The sequence below is a fragment of the Anopheles merus genome, unplaced genomic scaffold (assembly GCF_017562075.2).
Source record: "Anopheles merus strain MAF unplaced genomic scaffold, AmerM5.1 LNR4000008, whole genome shotgun sequence".
Classification (NCBI taxonomy): Eukaryota; Metazoa; Arthropoda; class Insecta; order Diptera; family Culicidae; genus Anopheles; species Anopheles merus.
The window spans coordinates 541738-565844 of record NW_024427588.1 but is presented as its reverse complement, the minus strand read 5'-3'; the positions used below and the strand labels follow the sequence as shown (position 1 = coordinate 565844).

Here is a 24107-nt window from a genome sequence, read left to right as displayed (position 1 = left end):
AGAATCCACACTAGCGAGAAGGTAGATTCGTTTTTCACGCCGTCTCAACAATGTGTACGCCGTCTCAACAATGTGTACGCCGTCGCCGTACAATGCCGTCTCCATTGAACCGTTAGTCCGGAGCTGGTGGTCTGGAGCCGTTGGGTCGGAGCCAGCTCTGTACAATAGTCTTAGCCGCTTTCGGTGGCGTTAGTCCGGAGCCGGTTCTAGAGCCGTTGGTACGCTCCGAAACGCTCAACACTAGACTGGAATTTCGAATTAGTCCTAGGTCTTTGGAAATTTAGCAAGAGAAACAAATCGATTTTTTCATGTATATTTTTTGCAGCATTTTCGGATACCTCTCGGCCCAGCGCTTTTTCGACCCAGCGCTGAAAACGGCGTACAGATAGCCTGGTCAGAAATAAAAACCAACTTAGAGCAAACCGAATCGCCCGCGACCGATTCCGATTTTCAGAACGGCGTTTATTTGTCAAACGCCATCGTACAGATAAAATTCACTCGACAAAGGCAGTTTTTAGCCGTGTGTGATAACCGCTTTAGTGTATATTTGAAACAATGTTTGCTATTTACTAGCTTTATTTATCTTGTTGCAAATTTGCATGATAATACGCCTTATCTTTTGTAAGAATTTCTTCTTAAAAAAATCAATTATATCAGTTTATCAGGTTTAAAATCAGTTTTATCTTGTTGTCATATCTGATAGCAGTGGCCCACCAGGAAACACAATTGGCTATCATATTTGGCAGCCATGACACGCAGGATGATATGGTAAAATATTTGAACAGAGTCAGAATCAAAAGCTTATCTGGTCGCATTTCGTCCATTGTTGAAAATGATTATTTTAATTAACTGTTGGTGTTAATTGGAAACTTAAGAAAAAAGTTTGCTGACAATTTTGCAACCCTGTTTTCAAAATCTCAGGACTGTGAAGGGGTTAAACTATGAGGTATATGCATGATTATATTGATGTTGATGGTTAAACTGTTTTCAGATATCCGTGATACGATCAAATATAAGGAAGTTATGAAACGCTACAATCTAGGTCCAAATGGAGGAATAGTTACAGCTTTAAACTTGTTTTCCACTAAATTTGGAAAAGTGATTGATCTGATTCAAAATGCACAGGAAACGCATGAATATTGTATAATAGACACCCCAGGACAAATAGAAGTATTTACATGGTCGGCATCGGGCACAATAATTACTGAGGCGTTAGCTACTGCATTTCCTACTGTTATTGTATACGTAATGGATATCGTCCGTTCAACTAGTCCAACTACCTTTATGTCTAACATGTTATATGCGTGTTCTATCTTGTACAAAGCACGTTTACCTTTCGTTATTGCAATGAACAAAATCGACATACAGGAACATAATTTCGCGATGCAGTGGATGCAAGATTTTGAAGCGTTTCAAGAATCGTTGGAAAACGAGACTGCTTATATAAGTAATCTTACACGTACGATGTCTTTGACACTCGACGAGTTTTACAAAAACTTAAAATCGTGTGGAGTTTCGTCAAAGACGGGCATAGGATTTGAACATTTGTTCATGCTACTAAACGAAGCTGTCGATGAATATGAAAGGTTCGTCAATTTTGTTACAAATTGCAATCAAACTACGTATTTATAAATATATTTTTTATTTCCAGTGATTATAAACAAGAGTATAATAAATTACGGGCAGAGCGGATAAACAATTCAGCAGAGCATTTTACGCAACCACAAAACGGCGACATGGGTGAAGAAGTGTCTTTTCGAAGCTATAGCAATGAGACAAATCTATGTAATGAACCGGTTTACTTAAAACATCCAGCAAATGAAAGTTCCGATGATGAAGATGGACAAGAATGCGAAGGTTCAATAATAACTACGGGTAAGTACAAATATGTATAGCAACGGCATTCTGATTTTCTCTTAATTTCTTGACGTTTTGGTGGGAGGAATTATATATTTTCACTTTTGGCTATGAAATTTAGCAGTCAATGTAAGATGTAAATTTTGGTTGGTCTGTGGGTTTGAGTAACGGGTCTGGGTTCAATCCCCGAATGGATTGGGCCTCTCAAACGTAGGACTAATCATACTTCTATGGGCACACCAATTTAACACCAGATAGTCAAGGCTAAGGCAGGCCTAAGCCAACAATGTTGGTGATGCTAATTAGAAGAAGATAAATTTCGGTCATAATTGGCCATTAACTGAACGTATGATGAGGATGGATAAGAAAAGGGCTATATATTCAGCCAGAATCCTAGATCCCAAATATTACTATATTTAAACATGGACCAAAAGCTGATCTCTTTATTGGTGCCAAAATCAAGATATGATCAACTTCCAGGAAATTTGAACGGGTCTCTTTAAAATGGAAGATATTATGAACATGCTATGGCGGAAATTTGAAGGATAAGCAGACTTGCGGGCTCCCTTAAAATCAGATGCAATTGGTTACTATCCGGAATACCTTGAAGAAGCAAAGACTAATATGTAACGAATGTATAAGCCTATTGAATAAGGAAGACAAGAAAAACTGTCAATATTACCAAATTGACCCAAAAGTTACGCTAAAAACAGAGGCTAAAACAGAGTATGAGATTTTCAAAATGGAAAAAATGAGACATAATTTGAATCTTGATACTGCGGAACAATCCGAATGATGGCAAGGCGCCATGGATTCTTCTTCTTCTATTTGGCGTAACGACCTACGTAGTCATATCAGCCTATATACAGGCTTTCGATACTTGAAAAGTACCATTAATACTCAGTCGTTACTACGGGGTAACGGTTTATTCGAGGCTTGAACCTATTGTGCCGATTATTTGACTCAACTGCTTGAGAAAAAGTATCAAAAATGCTCATTTTCTATTATGATCCGTGTTAGAGAACTCGTTTTGTCTCTGGTTTAATATATCTAACTGAACGAAGGTCATTTGCATTATCTGACTCAAACGGAGACCGTTTTTTCCAACAGCTTCCCGTTAGGTAAAAGCTACAGAAATCGTTTTGTTTTACGGTTTAACATCTAAATACATGTTTTTAAACCACACGTATTGCATTTAATTACATTCAGAAGGGTTTTTATTTGTAATTATTTACTTAAAAAGAATGGGAATAAAAAAATACACAGATATTTGAAAATCATACCACAAGCGCTACTTTTCATGGCATTGCCAAACACATTTAAAGAACAATAATATGCCGCACGTTGAAATAATTATAAATTGGTACGATACTTCCTGCGTTACGCGTTGCAATTTGTTTTGACAAACAAATCCATTTCAGATCAATTTGGTAAATGTCTCAAGTAAACGAAAGAAGTCTCTAACAAGCTTGTATAGTACCGATTTCGTGTCAGTTCGTGTAGCGCGGTTTTGTTTGACACATTTCCGTTTGAATCAGATAATCGACACATATTTGTTTATTTGTTTATTTGTAAATGTTCAGTGATTGGCCATAATTGGCCTTATCACTGATCTTATAAACTAAACTTATAATAACATAAAGCATCACGGTACAATGTAACATCAGCACAAAATAAATAACAAAGAGTATCACAACAAGAAAAACAGGTTAACTTAGGGAATTCCAGTCGAAAGAGTCATAGTGCGCATTAAATCGGATAGTCATCGCAGTCAAAGGTTCATTATCGCTATATGCACGTCTAGTTTGGTCAACTCTTAGTAGCCTAAAGTTTCTTAAAATACGAGCTGGTGCGTGGAAATTAACTCTAGCTAAAAGGTCCGGTGAATCTATCTCTCCTAGGATGATTTTTTTCATGAACAAGATTTGCGCCGTTTCGCGGCGAGTAGCGAGAGACTCGAGTCCAAAAATTAAACACCGGGCATGATAACTAGGTCTCGCTGCTACGTTACGCCAGGGTGTGAACCGTAAGACCAAACGGGTGAATTTTTTCTGCACTGTCTCAATCTTGTTCGACCATAACGACGACGATGGGCACCAAACTAATGAGGAGTATTCTAAGATGGATCTGACTAGTGATTTGTAGAGTGCGACAATACAATGTGGGTCAGAGAATTATCTCGACTGCCTGCGTATAAATCCTAGCATTCTGTTCGCTCTATCAATAAATTCGTTATGGTGCACATGAAAGTCAAGTTTACGGTCAAGAGTAACTCCCAAGTCTTTTACTGCACTGTGTCGTTGTAATTGTGTACCGGGATGCAGTAGTTAAACACTATTGGACAATTAGAACGGTGAAACGACATGGACAAACATTTATCAACAGAAATTTGTAGGTCGTTGTTCAGACACCAGTCGGAAAAAGAGTCGATCGATGCTTGCAGGACAAGACAATCACCAAAACACCTCACAGAAAAAAAAGTCTAAGATCGTCCGCATACAATAAACATTCAGATTCCCTTACTACAGTAGTAACGTCATTGAAAAATAGAGAAAACAGCAAGGGTCCAAGGTTACTACCCTGCGGCACGCCTGAACAACTCGCGAATTCCCTAGATGTCATACAATCAACTTTGACGCGATATCGACGATTGGTGAGGTAAGATTCGAACCACTCCACTAAAGGGGTAGAGAATCCAAGACGAGCAAGCGATGATTCACCCGATCAAAGGCAGCTTTAAGGTCGGTATAGATGACATCCATCTGGGCTCCCGAAGCGAATGCAGCATGGTAGTGAGATACAAACTCCACCAAATTGGTGGTCAAACTGCGGCGAGGGAATAATCGACACTTATGATGAGCATTTTTGTAAGTTGTACGAGTTAACGAGTGTACCGCGGGACCGCCCTATGTATTTGGGAAATTTGTAAACATGGGATCTTCTTAAACTAATCAATCTATCTAAAAGTGTTTATAAGCTCGGGTTGTGTATTAAAATTATTTTCTTGAGCCTCTAACGTAGCATAATATGTCATAGCTGTATATCCTTGACATTGCGTAAGTTCCCTAAGATCTGTCGTAAAGTCCTATAATCGGTCAAATTGAACTAGTGAATTGATAAAAAATAAAAGAGCGCTAGAAAAAAGTAAGAATAGTCGCCAAATCATCCCCTTGTTCAGTTAGAGCATGTGTGCGTACGTGTAAAAATGATAGAGGCAACTGTCAAATCCAAGATCTTTGTATTTGCGCACAAAGATCTAAACATCAACCTGTATCCTATTTATAGTGCTATTGGATTTGGTACATGGAATCGGTGTATCAAAATGGGTTTGATAGAAGTTAACATGGCTCAACAAATTCAGAGAGCTAAAAAAAAAGTAAATAAAAGTCAATTTTCAATGTAGTATGCATGAACAAAAACTGACATGCTTTCAACGTGTTAACAAGCGTCGTTGAAACAGAAATAAGAAAAAAAAATCCTTTCAGATTCCGAGCGCGTTATCACACTAGAGACAATATTACTAATGTCATAAAACTCGCTGAAATCGATTTTGACAGCACCATTATTAGTATTGCATTTGGTAGATGGAATTGGCATTCGGCTGTCCTAATCGATTATAGTGAGCTTTGTGACTTATTTATTCTCTCTAGTGTAATAACGTGCAGGAAATCATAAATGGAATGTTTCATTTCTGATTGAACGAATAAAATTTTAGCTTCTGTCAAACGCGCTTTGACTTAACCAATTCCGATTCCATCTACAAAGTGTAATAGCACTTCATATGTGCAGTTTTATTTTCACAGCGCTATTTGCCAATACATGCCAGTGGGACTAGGAGATCAACTCGAACGACTTAACAATATTCTCGTCATAGGTTCAAGCCCCGAATTAACCGTCCTCCCATACGTAAGAATGACTATCCTGCTATGGGTGAATCAATAAGTCTCAAATCAATAAATCCCAGTAAATAAATCAATAAATGAACTGAAATCCAACTTCTATTCCGACACGTCCTCGTCGTGCAGAGTGGTAACATATCCCAGCTAGCAAAGCCGAAGGCCTTTGTATGGGAGCCATCGCGCTCATCAAGGCTCACTTAGTCGCGCGCATAAAGCAAAATGTGCGCGAAGGCGAAAAAACCCGAAAGCGCTTCGTGTGGCCCTCTCTCGTGTTTCTAGTTTTATTCTCTCTCGCATGTCATCACTCTCTCCCAGTTTTTCGGATTGAAATGAGAATTTACTCTCTTGATTTGGTTGCGGCAGTCTAGCTGCTTCACACTCTTTATTATCTTCTTTTTGCAGTTCCCACAAGAGGATTCACACATGTGTTCTCACATACTTACATACACACACACGGTGGTTGGAAGCCTGGCGCGGCTGTTTTCAATTTTGTCTTTTCTTCTTTCCGCTTCACACCGCGCTGGAGCCCGTGGTGGTTCGCGTGTTCAGCCTGCTTGGTTCAGGAAAGATGTCATCAGATTTGACGCGCCTCAACCGCGGTGTTGTATGAAGGCTGTTGATGAAAGTACACAATTAATAGACACACTTTGTTAAAAAAAATTACACTTGATTTGAAGATGTGACAAACTTACCTTTGTGCTCGAGGATCAATTGAACCTTGAACGCCTGTGCACACAGTGTCGCAATTTGAAGAGGTTTGGAGAACAGCTAGCGGTAGCAGCACACATCTGAAACATGTAAAGTGCAATGTTTTAATTAGAATAAATGTCACATAACACTAGAAACTTAGAAGACACTTAGAAAAGGACACTTACCGAAACAATTGGAAGATAACAATTTGTTCTCCGATAAAGCAGAAAGAACACCGCGGATGGCGCAGTATGGAAAGTGTTTCACGCAGGAAAAATAGTTCACGCAGCACACAAACACACACTCTCACGTCCACGGTTCAGAGCACACTGAAGTCGCTCTTTGGCTTGGATGGAAAAGAGCAAACACCCTGATGAGTGCGATGGAAGAAAATGACGTGTGTTCAACAGGGATGGGTAGAATCAAACACACGAAGTGTGCAGGAGAAATCTCTTCGTGTGGCAAGAGAGAATTGACTAACACCCTGATGAGTGAGAACGCAACAAACGTTGTGGAATGTAGAAACGGGATAGGAATAGTAAGCGAAGGCAGTTTGTGGACATGAGGGGGTTGAAACTGGGAGAAAAAAGCTTCGGTTGCTACTTGGGATGCCATCACTTATCCAAGCTTGAAAACGCACCAGGAGGGGGTGGGCATCCAGGAAAACAGGGTACCTGAACATTGGGGAGGGGCAACCCGACGCTAAACAAAACGGTCACGTGGGCGCGGGGCCAGTCACCCAGTCCCATGATTTAAATCGACTTTTTTTTTTTTGGCTCAACAACCGTTGTCGGTCAAGGCCTGCTTGTACCACTTGTAAGGGGTTGGCTTTCAATGACTTTTTGGATTACCCCCCATAGCAGGACAGTCAGTCCTGCGTATGGCGGCACGGTATAGTTGGGGCTTGAACCCATGACGGGCATGTTGTTAAGTCGTACAAGTTGACGACTGTACCATGAGACCGGCTTACCCATGATTTAAATCGACTACAGAAAGCCAAAGCAATTTTCTAAACGGACCTAACGATACCGACCCTACGCAATGCCCCCAGAGAACGATCTAAATGGGCTCATGGAACATACGCACTCTTAGCAAAGTCGGAGCCTTGAAACAACTTGATGACGCCTTAGCAACACTGAGCATGGACCTCGTAGCTCTACAAGAGATTCGGTGGCTAGAGAACGGTGTGCAGAACAGGCGTGGTAAGCATTGCTACGACATTTACTACAGCTGCCACGACCGCCACCGCGTGCTCGGAACGGGTTTCGCCGTAGGTCCCCGGTTGAAACCCGTAATCATGGATTTCAATCTATAAACCATAGGCTATGCACCCTGCGCATGCGAGGCAAATTCTTCAATATAAGCCTCATAAACGTTCACGCCCCTACCGAAGATAAAGAGGAAGAGGAGAAGGACCTTTTTTACGGCCGCCTCGCTAGAATCGTAGATGCGTGCCCCAGGCATGACCTCAAAATCATCCTGGAGGACTTCAACGCAAAAGTCGGTAGGGAGCCAATGTACCGCCAATACACTGGCTGTCACAGTCTGCATGAGCACAGTAACGATAATGGTAGTAGATTGGTCCAGTTCGCCGCAGCGAACAATCTGGTTGTAGGAAGTACCAAGATTGCGCGGAGGGACATCCACAAAATGACGTGGGCGCACCCGGATGGCGAATCCTTCAACCAGATCGACCACGTGTTAATAAGCCGCCGACGACAGTCGAGCCTGTTAAACGTCAGAACTTATCGAGGAGCCAATATCGGTTCCGATCACTACTTGGTTGGCCTAGTGATACGTTGTAGAATCGCCCGCCCCCGCGACAATGGGGGCGGAGAAAACACGCAGCCTCGGCTCAACACGGAGCTGTGGCAACACCAAATCTGGCTGGTTCGACGAAGAATGCAGACAAGTGACTGAACGTAAGAATACTGCATACCGAGCAATGCAGCAACGGCATAGAACGCGGGCATGCGCAGAGGAATATTCACGGCTCAGACGCGAAGAGAAACGAGTTCACCGCTCCAAGAAGCATGCTTTGGAAGAGCAAAACATGCGGGAACTCGAGCAAACCAGAGAGGCGTACGGACCGACACGAAAGTTTTACCAAGCGATAGCAGGTCACCGAAACAACGTTGTACCTAAGGTAACCTGCTGTCGCAACAAGGATGGAGATCTGGTCAGTAACCAGCCAGAGGTCCTCTCGCGGTGGGCTCAGTCTTTGATGAACTACTCAATGACCAGTTTAGCGAACAGCTAGAAGCGCCACTAGCTGATGGTGACATGCTACTGCCACCTAGCATAGAAGAAACACGAAAGGCTATCCGTCGGCTGAAAAATAACAAGGCACCCGGAACCGACGGAATTACAGCCGAACTGGTCAAGAATGGAGGTGCACGACTAGAAAACGAGATTCATCAAATTGTTACTGAGGTGTGGGATAGCGAATCGATGCCTTGTGATTGGAATCTCGGCATCATATACCCCATATACAAGAAGGGAGACAGGTTGGACTGCAACAACTACAGGGGTATCACGGTGTTGAATACCGCCTATAAAATATTCTCCCTGATCCTTCAGGATCGCCTTGTCCCGCACGTCGAAGAGATAGTCGGAAACTATCAAAGAGGATTCCGAAACGGAAAATCAACCACTGATCAGATCTTCACCATGCGGCAGATCTTGGAGAAGATGGCTGAATACAGACACGACACATACCATCTCTTCATTGACTTCAAAGCCGCATATGATAGCATAGCCAGGGTAAAACTGTATGACGCTATGAGCTCATTAGGAATCTCGGCCAAACTGATAAGGCTAGTTAGAATGACTATGACCAACGTCACATGCCAGGTGAGGGTGGATGGAAAACTCTCAGGACCTTTTGCTACCACCAAAGGTCTGCGCCAGGGGGACGGGCTTGCTTGTCTCCTATTCAACCTGGCACTAGAGAGAGCCATCCGTGACTCGAGGGTGGAGACTACGGGAACCATCTTCTACAAGTCAACCCAGATCCTGGCATACGCTAATGATATAGACATCATTGGTCTGCGGCTCTCCTATGTAGCAGAAGCCTACCAAGGGATCGAGCAGGCGGCAGAGAACCTCGGATTGCAGATAAACGAGGCAAAGACCAAACTGATGGTGGCATCATCAGCGGGCCCGCCAACAAATAATCAGAACGACTTAACAATATTCTCGTCATAGGTTCAAGCCCCGAATTAACCGTCCTCCCATACGTAAGAATGACTATCCTGCTATGGGTGAATCAATAAGTCTCAAATCAATAAATCCCAGTAAATAAATCAATAAATGAACTGAAATCCAACTTCTATTCCGACACGTCCTCGTCGTGCAGAGTGGTAACATATCCCAGCTAGCAAAGCCGAAGGCCTTTGTATGGGAGCCATCGCGCTCATCAAGGCTCACTTAGTCGCGCGCATAAAGCAAAATGTGCGCGAAGGCGAAAAAACCCGAAAGCGCTTCGTGTGGCCCTCTCTCGTGTTTCTAGTTTTATTCTCTCTCGCATGTCATCACTCTCTCCCAGTTTTTCGGATTGAAATGAGAATTTACTCTCTTGATTTGGTTGCGGCAGTCTAGCTGCTTCACACTCTTTATTATCTTCTTTTTGCAGTTCCCACAAGAGGATTCACACATGTGTTCTCACATACTTACATACACACACACGGTGGTTGGAAGCCTGGCGCGGCTGTTTTCAATTTTGTCTTTTCTTCTTTCCGCTTCACACCGCGCTGGAGCCCGTGGTGGTTCGCGTGTTCAGCCTGCTTGGTTCAGGAAAGATGTCATCAGATTTGACGCGCCTCAACCGCGGTGTTGTATGAAGGCTGTTGATGAAAGTACACAATTAATAGACACACTTTGTTAAAAAAAATTACACTTGATTTAAAGATGTGACAAACTTACCTTTGTGCTCGAGGATCAATTGAACCTTGAACGCCTGTGCACACAGTGTCGCAATTTGAAGAGGTTTGGAGAACAGCTAGCGGTAGCAGCACACATCTGAAACATGTAAAGTGCAATGTTTTAATTAGAATAAATGTCACATAACACTAGAAACTTAGAAGACACTTAGAAAAGGACACTTACCGAAACAATTGGATGATAACAATTTGTTCTCCGATAAAGCAGAAAGAACACCGCGGATGGCGCAGTATGGAAAGTGTTTCACGCAGGAAAAATAGTTCACGCAGCACACAAACACACACTCTCACGTCCACGGTTCAGAGCACACTGAAGTCGCTCTTTGGCTTGGATGGAAAAGAGCAAACACCCTGATGAGTGCGATGGAAGAAAATGACGTGTGTTCAACAGGGATGGGTAGAATCAAACACACGAAGTGTGCAGGAGAATTCTCTTCGTGTGGCAAGAGAGAATTGACTAACACCCTGATGAGTGAGAACGCAACAAACGTTGTGGAATGTAGAAACGGGATAGGAATAGTAAGCGAAGGCAGTTTGTGGACATGAGGGGGTTGAAACTGGGAGAAAAAAGCTTCGGTTGCTACTTGGGATGCCATCACTTATCCAAGCTTGAAAACCCACCAGGAGGGGGTGGGCATCCAGGAAAACAGGGTACCTGAACATTGGGGAGGGGCAACCCGACGCTAAACAAAACGGTCACGTGGGCGCGGGGCCAGTCACCCAGTCCCATGATTTAAATCGACTTTTTTTTTTTTGGCTCAACAACCGTTGTCGGTCAAGGCCTGCCTGTACCACTTGTAAGGGGTTGGCTTTCAATGACTTTTTGGATTACCCCCCATAGCAGGACAGTCAGTCCTGCGTATGGCGGCACGGTATAGTTGGGGCTTGAACCCATGACGGGCATGTTGTTAAGTCGTACAAGTTGACGACTGTACCATGAGACCGGCTTACCCATGATTTAAATCGACTACAGAAAGCCAAAGCAATTTTCTAAACGGACCTAACGATACCGACCCTACGCAATGCCCCCAGAGAACGATCTAAATGGGCTCATGGAACATACGCACTCTTAGCAAAGTCGGAGCCTTGAAACAACTTGATGACGCCTTAGCAACACTGAGCATGGACCTCGTAGCTCTACAAGAGATTCGGTGGCTAGAGAACGGTGTGCAGAACAGGCGTGGTAAGCATTGCTACGACATTTACTACAGCTGCCACGACCGCCACCGCGTGCTCGGAACGGGTTTCGCCGTAGGTCCCCGGTTGAAACCCGTAATCATGGATTTCAATCTATAAACCATAGGCTATGCACCCTGCGCATGCGAGGCAAATTCTTCAATATAAGCCTCATAAACGTTCACGCCCCTACCGAAGATAAAGAGGAAGAGGAGAAGGACCTTTTTTACGGCCGCCTCGCTAGAATCGTAGATGCGTGCCCCAGGCATGACCTCAAAATCATCCTGGAGGACTTCAACGCAAAAGTCGGTAGGGAGCCAATGTACCGCCAATACACTGGCTGTCACAGTCTGCATGAGCACAGTAACGATAATGGTAGTAGATTGGTCCAGTTCGCCGCAGCGAACAATCTGGTTGTAGGAAGTACCAAGTTTGCGCGGAGGGACATCCACAAAATGACGTGGGCGCACCCGGATGGCGAATCCTTCAACCAGATCGACCACGTGTTAATAAGCCGCCGACGACAGTCGAGCCTGTTAAACGTCAGAACTTATCGAGGAGCCAATATCGGTTCCGATCACTACTTGGTTGGCCTAGTGATACGTTGTAGAATCGCCCGCCCCCGCGACAATGGGGGCGGAGAAAACACGCAGCCTCGGCTCAACACGGAGCTGTGGCAACACCAAATCTGGCTGGTTCGACGAAGAATGCAGACAAGTGACTGAACGTAAGAATACTGCATACCGAGCAATGCAGCAACGGCATAGAACGCGGGCATGCGCAGAGGAATATTCACGGCTCAGACGCGAAGAGAAACGAGTTCACCGCTCCAAGAAGCATGCTTTGGAAGAGCAAAACATGCGGGAACTCGAGCAAACCAGAGAGGCGTACGGACCGACACGAAAGTTTTACCAAGCGATAGCAGGTCACCGAAACAACGTTGTACCTAAGGTAACCTGCTGTCGCAACAAGGATGGAGATCTGGTCAGTAACCAGCCAGAGGTCCTCTCGCGGTGGGCTCAGTCTTTGATGAACTACTCAATGACCAGTTTAGCGAACAGCTAGAAGCGCCACTAGCTGATGGTGACATGCTACTGCCACCTAGCATAGAAGAAACACGAAAGGCTATCCGTCGGCTGAAAAATAACAAGGCACCCGGAACCGACGGAATTACAGCCGAACTGGTCAAGAATGGAGGTGCACGACTAGAAAACGAGATTCATCAAATTGTTACTGAGGTGTGGGATAGCGAATCGATGCCTTGTGATTGGAATCTCGGCATCATATACCCCATATACAAGAAGGGAGACAGGTTGGACTGCAACAACTACAGGGGTATCACGGTGTTGAATACCGCCTATAAAATATTCTCCCTGATCCTTCAGGATCGCCTTGTCCCGCACGTCGAAGAGATAGTCGGAAACTATCAAAGAGGATTCCGAAACGGAAAATCAACCACTGATCAGATCTTCACCATGCGGCAGATCTTGGAGAAGATGGCTGAATACAGACACGACACATACCATCTCTTCATTGACTTCAAAGCCGCATATGATAGCATAGCCAGGGTAAAACTGTATGACGCTATGAGCTCATTAGGAATCTCGGCCAAACTGATAAGGCTAGTTAGAATGACTATGACCAACGTCACATGCCAGGTGAGGGTGGATGGAAAACTCTCAGGACCTTTTGCTACCACCAAAGGTCTGCGCCAGGGGGACGGGCTTGCTTGTCTCCTATTCAACCTGGCACTAGAGAGAGCCATCCGTGACTCGAGGGTGGAGACTACGGGAACCATCTTCTACAAGTCAACCCAGATCCTGGCATACGCTAATGATATAGACATCATTGGTCTGCGGCTCTCCTATGTAGCAGAAGCCTACCAAGGGATCGAGCAGGCGGCAGAGAACCTCGGATTGCAGATAAACGAGGCAAAGACCAAACTGATGGTGGCATCATCAGCGGGCCCGCCAACAAATAATCAGAACGACTTAACAATATTCTCGTCATAGGTTCAAGCCCCGAATTAACCGTCCTCCCATACGTAAGAATGACTATCCTGCTATGGGTGAATCAATAAGTCTCAAATCAATAAATCCCAGTAAATAAATCAATAAATGAACTGAAATCCAACTTCTATTCCGACACGTCCTCGTCGTGCAGAGTGGTAACATATCCCAGCTAGCAAAGCCGAAGGCCTTTGTATGGGAGCCATCGCGCTCATCAAGGCTCACTTAGTCGCGCGCATAAAGCAAAATGTGCGCGAAGGCGAAAAAACCCGAAAGCGCTTCGTGTGGCCCTCTCTCGTGTTTCTAGTTTTATTCTCTCTCGCATGTCATCACTCTCTCCCAGTTTTTCGGATTGAAATGAGAATTTACTCTCTTGATTTGGTTGCGGCAGTCTAGCTGCTTCACACTCTTTATTATCTTCTTTTTGCAGTTCCCACAAGAGGATTCACACATGTGTTCTCACATACTTACATACACACACACGGTGGTTGGAAGCCTGGCGCGGCTGTTTTCAATTTTGTCTTTTCTTCTTTCCGCTTCACACCGCGCTGGAGCCCGTGGTGGTTCGCGTGTTCAGCCTGCTTGGTTCAGGAAAGATGTCATCAGATTTGACGCGCCTCAACCGCGGTGTTGTATGAAGGCTGTTGATGAAAGTACACAATTAATAGACACACTTTGTTAAAAAAAATTACACTTGATTTAAAGATGTGACAAACTTACCTTTGTGCTCGAGGATCAATTGAACCTTGAACGCCTGTGCACACAGTGTCGCAATTTGAAGAGGTTTGGAGAACAGCTAGCGGTAGCAGCACACATCTGAAACATGTAAAGTGCAATGTTTTAATTAGAATAAATGTCACATAACACTAGAAACTTAGAAGACACTTAGAAAAGGACACTTACCGAAACAATTGGATGATAACAATTTGTTCTCCGATAAAGCAGAAAGAACACCGCGGATGGCGCAGTATGGAAAGTGTTTCACGCAGGAAAAATAGTTCACGCAGCACACAAACACACACTCTCACGTCCACGGTTCAGAGCACACTGAAGTCGCTCTTTGGCTTGGATGGAAAAGAGCAAACACCCTGATGAGTGCGATGGAAGAAAATGACGTGTGTTCAACAGGGATGGGTAGAATCAAACACACGAAGTGTGCAGGAGAATTCTCTTCGTGTGGCAAGAGAGAATTGACTAACACCCTGATGAGTGAGAACGCAACAAACGTTGTGGAATGTAGAAACGGGATAGGAATAGTAAGCGAAGGCAGTTTGTGGACATGAGGGGGTTGAAACTGGGAGAAAAAAGCTTCGGTTGCTACTTGGGATGCCATCACTTATCCAAGCTTGAAAACCCACCAGGAGGGGGTGGGCATCCAGGAAAACAGGGTACCTGAACATTGGGGAGGGGCAACCCGACGCTAAACAAAACGGTCACGTGGGCGCGGGGCCAGTCACCCAGTCCCATGATTTAAATCGACTTTTTTTTTTTGGCTCAACAACCGTTGTCGGTCAAGGCCTGCCTGTACCACTTGTAAGGGGTTGGCTTTCAATGACTTTTTGGATTACCCCCATAGCAGGACAGTCAGTCCTGCGTATGGCGGCACGGTATAGTTGGGGCTTGAACCCATGACGGGCATGTTGTTAAGTCGTACAAGTTGACGACTGTACCATGAGACCGGCTTACCCATGATTTAAATCGACTACAGAAAGCCAAAGCAATTTTCTAAACGGACCTAACGATACCGACCCTACGCAATGCCCCCAGAGAACGATCTAAATGGGCTCATGGAACATACGCACTCTTAGCAAAGTCGGAGCCTTGAAACAACTTGATGACGCCTTAGCAACACTGAGCATGGACCTCGTAGCTCTACAAGAGATTCGGTGGCTAGAGAACGGTGTGCAGAACAGGCGTGGTAAGCATTGCTACGACATTTACTACAGCTGCCACGACCGCCACCGCGTGCTCGGAACGGGTTTCGCCGTAGGTCCCCGGTTGAAACCCGTAATCATGGATTTCAATCTATAAACCATAGGCTATGCACCCTGCGCATGCGAGGCAAATTCTTCAATATAAGCCTCATAAACGTTCACGCCCCTACCGAAGATAAAGAGGAAGAGGAGAAGGACCTTTTTTACGGCCGCCTCGCTAGAATCGTAGATGCGTGCCCCAGGCATGACCTCAAAATCATCCTGGAGGACTTCAACGCAAAAGTCGGTAGGGAGCCAATGTACCGCCAATACACTGGCTGTCACAGTCTGCATGAGCACAGTAACGATAATGGTAGTAGATTGGTCCAGTTCGCCGCAGCGAACAATCTGGTTGTAGGAAGTACCAAGTTTGCGCGGAGGGACATCCACAAAATGACGTGGGCGCACCCGGATGGCGAATCCTTCAACCAGATCGACCACGTGTTAATAAGCCGCCGACGACAGTCGAGCCTGTTAAACGTCAGAACTTATCGAGGAGCCAATATCGGTTCCGATCACTACTTGGTTGGCCTAGTGATACGTTGTAGAATCGCCCGCCCCCGCGACAATGGGGGCGGAGAAAACACGCAGCCTCGGCTCAACACGGAGCTGTGGCAACACCAAATCTGGCTGGTTCGACGAAGAATGCAGACAAGTGACTGAACGTAAGAATACTGCATACCGAGCAATGCAGCAACGGCATAGAACGCGGGCATGCGCAGAGGAATATTCACGGCTCAGACGCGAAGAGAAACGAGTTCACCGCTCCAAGAAGCATGCTTTGGAAGAGCAAAACATGCGGGAACTCGAGCAAACCAGAGAGGCGTACGGACCGACACGAAAGTTTTACCAAGCGATAGCAGGTCACCGAAACAACGTTGTACCTAAGGTAACCTGCTGTCGCAACAAGGATGGAGATCTGGTCAGTAACCAGCCAGAGGTCCTCTCGCGGTGGGCTCAGTCTTTGATGAACTACTCAATGACCAGTTTAGCGAACAGCTAGAAGCGCCACTAGCTGATGGTGACATGCTACTGCCACCTAGCATAGAAGAAACACGAAAGGCTATCCGTCGGCTGAAAAATAACAAGGCACCCGGAACCGACGGAATTACAGCCGAACTGGTCAAGAATGGAGGTGCACGACTAGAAAACGAGATTCATCAAATTGTTACTGAGGTGTGGGATAGCGAATCGATGCCTTGTGATTGGAATCTCGGCATCATATACCCCATATACAAGAAGGGAGACAGGTTGGACTGCAACAACTACAGGGGTATCACGGTGTTGAATACCGCCTATAAAATATTCTCCCTGATCCTTCAGGATCGCCTTGTCCCGCACGTCGAAGAGATAGTCGGAAACTATCAAAGAGGATTCCGAAACGGAAAATCAACCACTGATCAGATCTTCACCATGCGGCAGATCTTGGAGAAGATGGCTGAATACAGACACGACACATACCATCTCTTCATTGACTTCAAAGCCGCATATGATAGCATAGCCAGGGTAAAACTGTATGACGCTATGAGCTCATTAGGAATCTCGGCCAAACTGATAAGGCTAGTTAGAATGACTATGACCAACGTCACATGCCAGGTGAGGGTGGATGGAAAACTCTCAGGACCTTTTGCTACCACCAAAGGTCTGCGCCAGGGGGACGGGCTTGCTTGTCTCCTATTCAACCTGGCACTAGAGAGAGCCATCCGTGACTCGAGGGTGGAGACTACGGGAACCATCTTCTACAAGTCAACCCAGATCCTGGCATACGCTAATGATATAGACATCATTGGTCTGCGGCTCTCCTATGTAGCAGAAGCCTACCAAGGGATCGAGCAGGCGGCAGAGAACCTCGGATTGCAGATAAACGAGGCAAAGACCAAACTGATGGTGGCATCATCAGCGGGCCCGCCAACAAATAATCAGAATCTACGTAGGCGTGACGTGCAGATAGGTGAACGCACTTTTGAAGTCGTCCCACAATTCACCTATCTGGGATCAAAGGTCAGCAACGACAATAGCATGGAAGCTGAGTTGCGCGCAAGGACGCTGGCTGCCAACCGGTCATTCTAAAGCCTGAAAACGTAGTTCAACTCAAAGAACCTGTCGCGACGGACGAAGCTGGGACTATATAGTACCTATATAGTACCAGTACTCACATACGCCTCTGAGACATGGACACTGTCCAAATCTGACGAAACCCTCTTAGCCGCGTTCGAGAGGAAGATGCTCAGAAGGATACTTGGCCCCGTATGTGTGGAAGGACAATGGAGGAGCCGCTATAATGACGAGCTATACGAGATGTACGGCGACCTCACTGTCGTACAGCGTATAAAGCTCGCCAGGCTCCGGTGGGCTGGCCATGTTATACGCATGGAAACGGACGACCCAGCCCGTAAAGTCTTTTTAGGCCGTCCACAAGGACAGAGGAGGCGTGGTAGGCCCAAATTGAGGTGGCAAGATAGCGTTGAGGCGTATGCCATTAAGGCCGGGATAACGGACTGGCAGACGAAGGCGCGAGACCGTGAGCAGTTTCGGACACTCTTGAGGCAGGCCAAGACCGCAAAGCGGTTGTAAGGCCGGATAAGTAAATTATTAAGAACTTAAAGCCAAGCCACTAGTGGTTCACACAGGTTATGACCGACAACTGTTATTGTGTCTTAGAAAAGATACGCCAATTTGCGAATTTCTGACGGTGCATGCTGTACCAACAAATCGATGGTTTTGTTCCATCGATGGCACAGTTAGACAAAAATCAGGTGCGGTTTGATGCGTTTTCCTGAGGAATGATAAATATGTCGAGCATATTAAGAAAGTTTTTTAAACTGCTTTCCACTCATAGTGTCAGGGTGGGGAATTTAATCGTGTGTTTACTTTAGCTCTCTATAACCATTCGAATCTGAGCCACTGGATTCCCGCAAGTGATCGAAACCCATCGCACACTCAACTCCTAATAATTTTGACAAGAGTTCAATGGGTTCGCTACTGGCGCATGGAATGTGTAAACAGGGCGTTAATGAGATATCACTGTATTAATGCTCTTCTTTGTATTTTCCGTTAAGTAAGGATGGACATTAGTGTATGTTTATTGTTGTTGTTATCATTGATGATTTTTTTTCTTTCTTTTTTTTCAAAATTTATATACTCTTAGGAGACGACGAAGCGGAAGAAATAAACTTCAACAATTATATTCAGCAGCGCCGTCGTCAACGAGCTGAAAAACACGAAAAACAATTCAACAAATAATTGTAAAAATTTATGTGTAATAAATTTCAATTCCCCGTGCAAAAATCCATTTTAACCATATTATACACTTTTAGATGTTTTGTAAAGCCTTCGATATCACCTATGTACCGGCAATCGTCTTTTATAGGTTCCTCGTGATGAATGTAATTTAATTGAAAGCTCGAAGCTCTTTTCGTATCCATATTGCTGTAAGTTAGTGCGGTGTTGTTCGTTATTTTATCATTATTACCAATGACCTGTACACATAGTTTCCTCCTGGTGGTTGGATCCATTACAAGTGATTGAAATAGACGTAAAACGTCAGTTTTTGACAATTTCACAATTTCTTGTACTTCTAAGCTGTTTCTATTGAATATATACTCTTCTGTTGTGATTTCACCCCAATGGCGGGAGGCTTCATTTTTCAGATCAGTATCTACGACTTGTTTCCTATGCTTAAGAGATGTTTTCACTAGCTCAAAGTCAATGTCTGTCATTTCATCCAATAGTTCTAAAAAGTGTTGATTAAATTTTTCAATCCTTTCGTCTATGTATTGATAATTAAATTTGTTTTCCTGTGAGTGAATAGTAAAAGATATTCCCAATATTCCAGCATTATCGCGCAGTGTAGTCGACACATCGTATCCCAGTTGCTCCTTCGTACGTAACATGTCAAATAATGGTTCCTCTAATAACGAAACTAGCAGCTCTAAACATGCATGCAGCAACGGAGTGACAGGCCCCGCTTGGTAGAAAGTCGTAGTTACAGTATTAATATCACTTTCTCGAAAATTGGAAACTCGTATATAATTATCCCCAATAGGTATTTCACGTGCTTTCGATTCAACGGTTTTGGTCTGTAAGAAAAAAGGAGGCAATAATTTATACTGCGCTTGGCAGAAGGTATAGAGTTTCCCAAGTCAATTTCGATTGTAAAATTGGTTTTGAACCGCGTCCAAATGTTATTCCTCGTCACTCTGATGTTTCATTTCCTCTGATTTTGATAATACAGAATTCCAAGTCACTTTCAAGTGTGCACATTATTATTCACCACCTTTCAACAGCTGTCAAATGGTGCATTCGCATAATAATAAAATTTCACTACTTACACATGATTTAAAATCTCAATCCAAATTGAGACTCGTTGAAATCATGTGAAAGAAATGAAACATTATTAAGATGCTAATACAACATTTGACAGCTGTTGAAAACATCTAGCAATCAATAAAGCATGCTGAAGACATTGAAAATTGAATTGAAAACCCCCGATTTTTTCATTTTATTCCGCATGATTTTAAACACTTCAACTGTTAACAGGTTTCGAATGCGAAACCCCGTTGAAAAAACGATGGAAGCAGTCCATCGAAATGTTGAAAATCATGCTGAAGAAATTAGAAATTGTTTTGCCGAAAATTAAATGTCAAATCGATGTGAAATAACATTTTTCACGCGGTGAAAAACAATGATTACATTCGAAACTTGATTGATTACGTGGAAACCCTGTAATAAATCTAAATTAACTTACATCTCCAATCGGCGATCCATTAAGGTTGCTCAAGACTTTATCTATCACTTGTTTAGCCGTTTCTTTCTCAACATTACCCTGTATTAGCGCTTGAATTTTGAAGTTATTGAAGAAATCTTGCCCAAACTGACGTACATCATTGATCGTAAATTTTTTAAGATACTCAAATTTTTCCCACGTTGACCAATGATTTAATTGGACAAGCTTTAAACGAACATCTCTGTAAAGACAGATAAACATTTAGTTGATTTAATTGGCAGTTTTTATGTATACCATGTAACACTTACCTGTTCAGCTTATTAGGTTTCATCAATTCGTTATAGTATATTTTTTCTAGTTTATCTTTGATCACATCAAAAATACTCTCTTTAAATATTTCTGTAAATCGTCCCATTGAAGCAGATATTTCGTCTGCTATGATAGGTAATTTTTCATTGTATCCATCAATCTTTAACACAAGTCCTTTCTCTGCCGAGTATAGTTCATAATTCAATCCCGCCACTTCGGCTGGATAGAGTTCTTCTGCTATTTGATATTTAATGATTGAGGCAAACAATCCAGCCAAAGCGGAACTGGTAATAGCGAGAAACATCGATAAGTGGTAAGTAAGTTGAAGAAAGCATTAAACCATATATGCCGAGTGTTTGTTATTAGATATTTATCATTACCTGCTAGGATTATTGAATGGTAGCGGAGAAATTATGTAAAAATACATTAGGGCTAAAGGAAGCCGGAATTTATTATCTTGGCGGAACCATAGTTCACATAAATCGTTTTCGAAAATTTTTTCTGGGTGAGGTGGAACCTAAATAGATTTAAAGTTAAAATGATACAGGGTTTCCAAGTCATTTTCGAACGTAAACTTTGTTATTCACCGCGTGCAAGATGTTAATCCACATCAATCTGATATTTCATTTCCATCATGATTTTTAATTTCTTCACCATGATTTTCAACACATCCAAGCTGGTTTGAGTTTTACCACTTTTCTTTGTGATGTTTAAAATCATGTGTAAAAACTGAAATTTCATTATGAAGCAAATACATCATTTGACAGCAGTTAAAACATCTTGGAGGCGGTGAATAACTATGTATATATTCGAAACTTGGAAAACCCTGTAATGATACAGGGTTTTCCAAGTCAGGTTCGAATGTAAACATTGTTATTTACCACATGCAAAATGTTGTTCCACATCGATCTGGCATTTCATTTCCATCATAATAATTTTTAAAATCTACAGCATGATTTTCAACACGCCTCAAACGGGATTTAGTTTGAAAGCTGTTGTTATGTGTTGAAAATCATGTGTTGAAACTGAAATTTCATTTGGAAACAAATAAACAAATTGACAGCTGTTGAAAAACATTTTGGATGCGGTAAATAACTATGTTTACATTAGAAACTGACTTGAAAAACGCTGTAAGGAATTTAATATTCGTATGTTGAAACCTACCTCTAAATTTTCTTTTGCATCCGCTAATATCGTAAAATTGGTCGAAATATATTGGTTTTTTTCTTGAATTTGTATTTCTGGTATTGGTTCCGCCAATTCCCATAAACGTTGCCATTCTTTTGGAACATCTACAATATTAAGTGACGATTATGAAATTGCTTAATTTGATGTTTTTTTATGTTTTAAATTTACCTAATTCGAAATATTCCGTTCCAAACCAAGCCTCAGTACGATTGTAAGTAACATTTCTATAAGGTTTTGTAGAAGATATCATCAGATTAAACAGTGGCTTGTTAAGGTCGTTGATAACCGTCCATATCTCGTTCGGGTCGTATTTGAAATATAATTCTGAGCCAGTGATAATATGTTCAGAAGGATAATAACGCATGTTGACTACTAATTCTTCCACATTATCACTAGCTTCTTTTTCTTTACGGTATCGAAAAGATGTTGCTTCCAATTCTTGCAGTTCTTTGTAAATCCATTCAAGAGGTCCTTCGCGCTTTAACAATCGTACAAACGAGTATACAGCTTTTAAAATTTGCTCGACATTTTCTAGCCCACGATCGGTCATAGTAATGGATACTCCGAACAGCGTGTAAAGCGAATTTTTTTCAAACCCAAAATTTGCTCCAGTTTGTACATCTAGGGCCAATGAACTGAAGGAAAATATGAGAAAGAAGTAATTACACAACTTTCTATTTGAATTATTCACGATTTTTTTGCCAACTTACTGCTTACGTAGATAACTCGTTAAACTATTTTTACCCTCATAGCCCATAATATAGGAAATGTAATCAATTGGTTTCACGCGGTAATCCTTGAATATATAATAGTAGATAAAGTTAAAAAAAAACAATGTATACAGCATGTTCCAGAGACACGGGGTTTATGCGTTCCCGAGGAATTTGCGTTTGTAGAATTCCACGTTTTTTTTTTGCCTAAAATACATTTGGTTACTAAGTATTTTTCATGAAATTCAGTACTTTAATACCCGTTATCATTAATTTAATACGTTTTGTGCAGAAAATTCTGGTCTCGCTTTTACATTGATCAATTGTTTTATTAAAAATACATTTTATACTGCATTGGACAATTCTTGAAATAAATTGCACTGATTTGTCATGTTACGTGTCAAAATTAGAAAACCGCGGAACTCCGAATCTGCGCAAGTCGAGAAACGCGTGACTTGGGAACTGTAGCCGGTATTGCGAAAGAAATGGTAAAAAAATAAAAGTCGTTAAAAAAGTCAAAATAGTCGTTAAAAATTGCTCAAATTTGACATCGCGAACGCACTGAGTTCATTTGTTAATTTAATGTTAATTTTAACGGTCCTATGCTGTCATTAAACAAACGATCCTCAAGAACGTATACGATACAAATTAACAGTCGTTTAATTATTCTGCTCGAATTTTTTCCATGTATTTGGCTGTATGCGATATCGAGCAGTCGTTAACTATTTTAACGATCGTTTATTTAAACAGGAATGAACAACAAATGAGCTCGGTTAAACCAAAATAAACTTTAAACGACTGTGAAAATGGGTTCATTTATTATTAATGCCGGCTTGTATTTTATAAATCCTGTCCATTACCGAGATACGCGGTTATCTAAATTTAAATGATCGAATGTCAAATCAGTAAAATTTGCTTCAAGAACTGTCCAATGCAGTATAAATTACATTTTTACAAACTACAGGCGTCCCCCGAGTTACGACCCCCTCGAGTTACGACGATTCGCAGATACGATGATTTATATGTATTATATTTATAGATTATATATAGTGGCCGGCAAAATGCTCACTACCTACAATTTTACATTTCTTCCGTGTAATTGTACTGATTATTTTAAACATTGTTCATGGCATGCTGAAGAATGGGTAGTACCATAACATGACAAAAATGAGAAGTTTGCTTCAAGAAAAAAAATTTTTATAAAATTTTTAAAATACAAATCACTGTGCCAAAATAAAGTGCCCACTTCATTCATTCTATAGAAACTATTTTCCTGAACAAATAAAACACCAAACATAGAATTTATATGCGTTCCACTTACATTCTTTACATGTTCGAGGATCTTTGGCGTGTTTTTTTTTTAAGGTTTATCTAGTTCTGGACCTAGTTTTTGCATCTGGTTCCCAAAGATGTGATTCAAAGATGTATCCCAAAGTATTGATCAATGATGTTAAAATAGGTATCAGCCATAGTTCTAAAGATAAACATCTCGTAGCTATCACATTGCCATTTTCTTAATTTACTGTCCGTTAGATGTGGCGTCCTTCAAATTCCTCGCCCGATCTACAGCAAGACTAACAAAGCCAATTAGCTTCGATATGATCAAGAACATGCAGATACAGGTATTCT

General features: G+C 42.6%; 2 protein-coding genes and 3 long non-coding RNA genes across 11 annotated transcripts in view; 1 reads left to right on the top strand and 4 right to left on the bottom strand.

The window, feature by feature from the left end:
• The window catches only part of LOC121600860 (GPN-loop GTPase 1), a 37045-nt gene extending 18210 nt beyond the window's left edge, over window positions 1-18835 (top strand). Inside the window, exons 2-4 of the mRNA XM_041929652.1 lie at window positions 992-1586; window positions 1652-1875; window positions 18694-18835. Of these exons, the coding sequence (XP_041785586.1) occupies window positions 992-1586; window positions 1652-1875; window positions 18694-18788 (914 nt within the window). The 3' untranslated portion in view covers window positions 18789-18835. The remainder of the gene's footprint in view (window positions 1-991; window positions 1587-1651; window positions 1876-18693) is intronic.
• Window positions 6106-7071, bottom strand: LOC121600861. Its single transcript, XR_006005885.1, has 2 exons — window positions 6449-7071; window positions 6106-6369 (listed from the first exon to the last, which is right to left on the bottom strand). It is a non-coding gene; the product is annotated as an uncharacterized LOC121600861 (long non-coding RNA).
• LOC121600863 lies at window positions 10028-10414 on the bottom strand. Its single transcript, XR_006005887.1, has 2 exons — window positions 10371-10414; window positions 10028-10291 (listed from the first exon to the last, which is right to left on the bottom strand). It is a non-coding gene; the product is annotated as an uncharacterized LOC121600863 (long non-coding RNA).
• LOC121600862 lies at window positions 13950-14336 on the bottom strand. The gene is made up of 2 exons (XR_006005886.1): window positions 14293-14336; window positions 13950-14213 (listed from the first exon to the last, which is right to left on the bottom strand). It is a non-coding gene; the product is annotated as an uncharacterized LOC121600862 (long non-coding RNA).
• The window catches only part of LOC121600858 (nardilysin-like), a 42238-nt gene continuing 36845 nt past the window's right edge, over window positions 18715-24107 (bottom strand). For all 7 annotated transcript variants that reach the window (XM_041929646.1, XM_041929647.1, XM_041929645.1 and 4 more), the window contains 7 exons: window positions 22479-22564; window positions 21937-22403; window positions 21745-21872; window positions 20961-21097; window positions 20580-20864; window positions 20293-20512; window positions 18715-19624 (listed from right to left, as the gene is read on the bottom strand). In XM_041929646.1, coding sequence (XP_041785580.1) covers window positions 18815-19624; window positions 20293-20512; window positions 20580-20864; window positions 20961-21097; window positions 21745-21872; window positions 21937-22403; window positions 22479-22564 — 2133 coding nt within the window. In that variant the 3' untranslated portion in view covers window positions 18715-18814. The remainder of the gene's footprint in view (window positions 19625-20292; window positions 20513-20579; window positions 20865-20960; window positions 21098-21744; window positions 21873-21936; window positions 22404-22478; window positions 22565-24107) is intronic.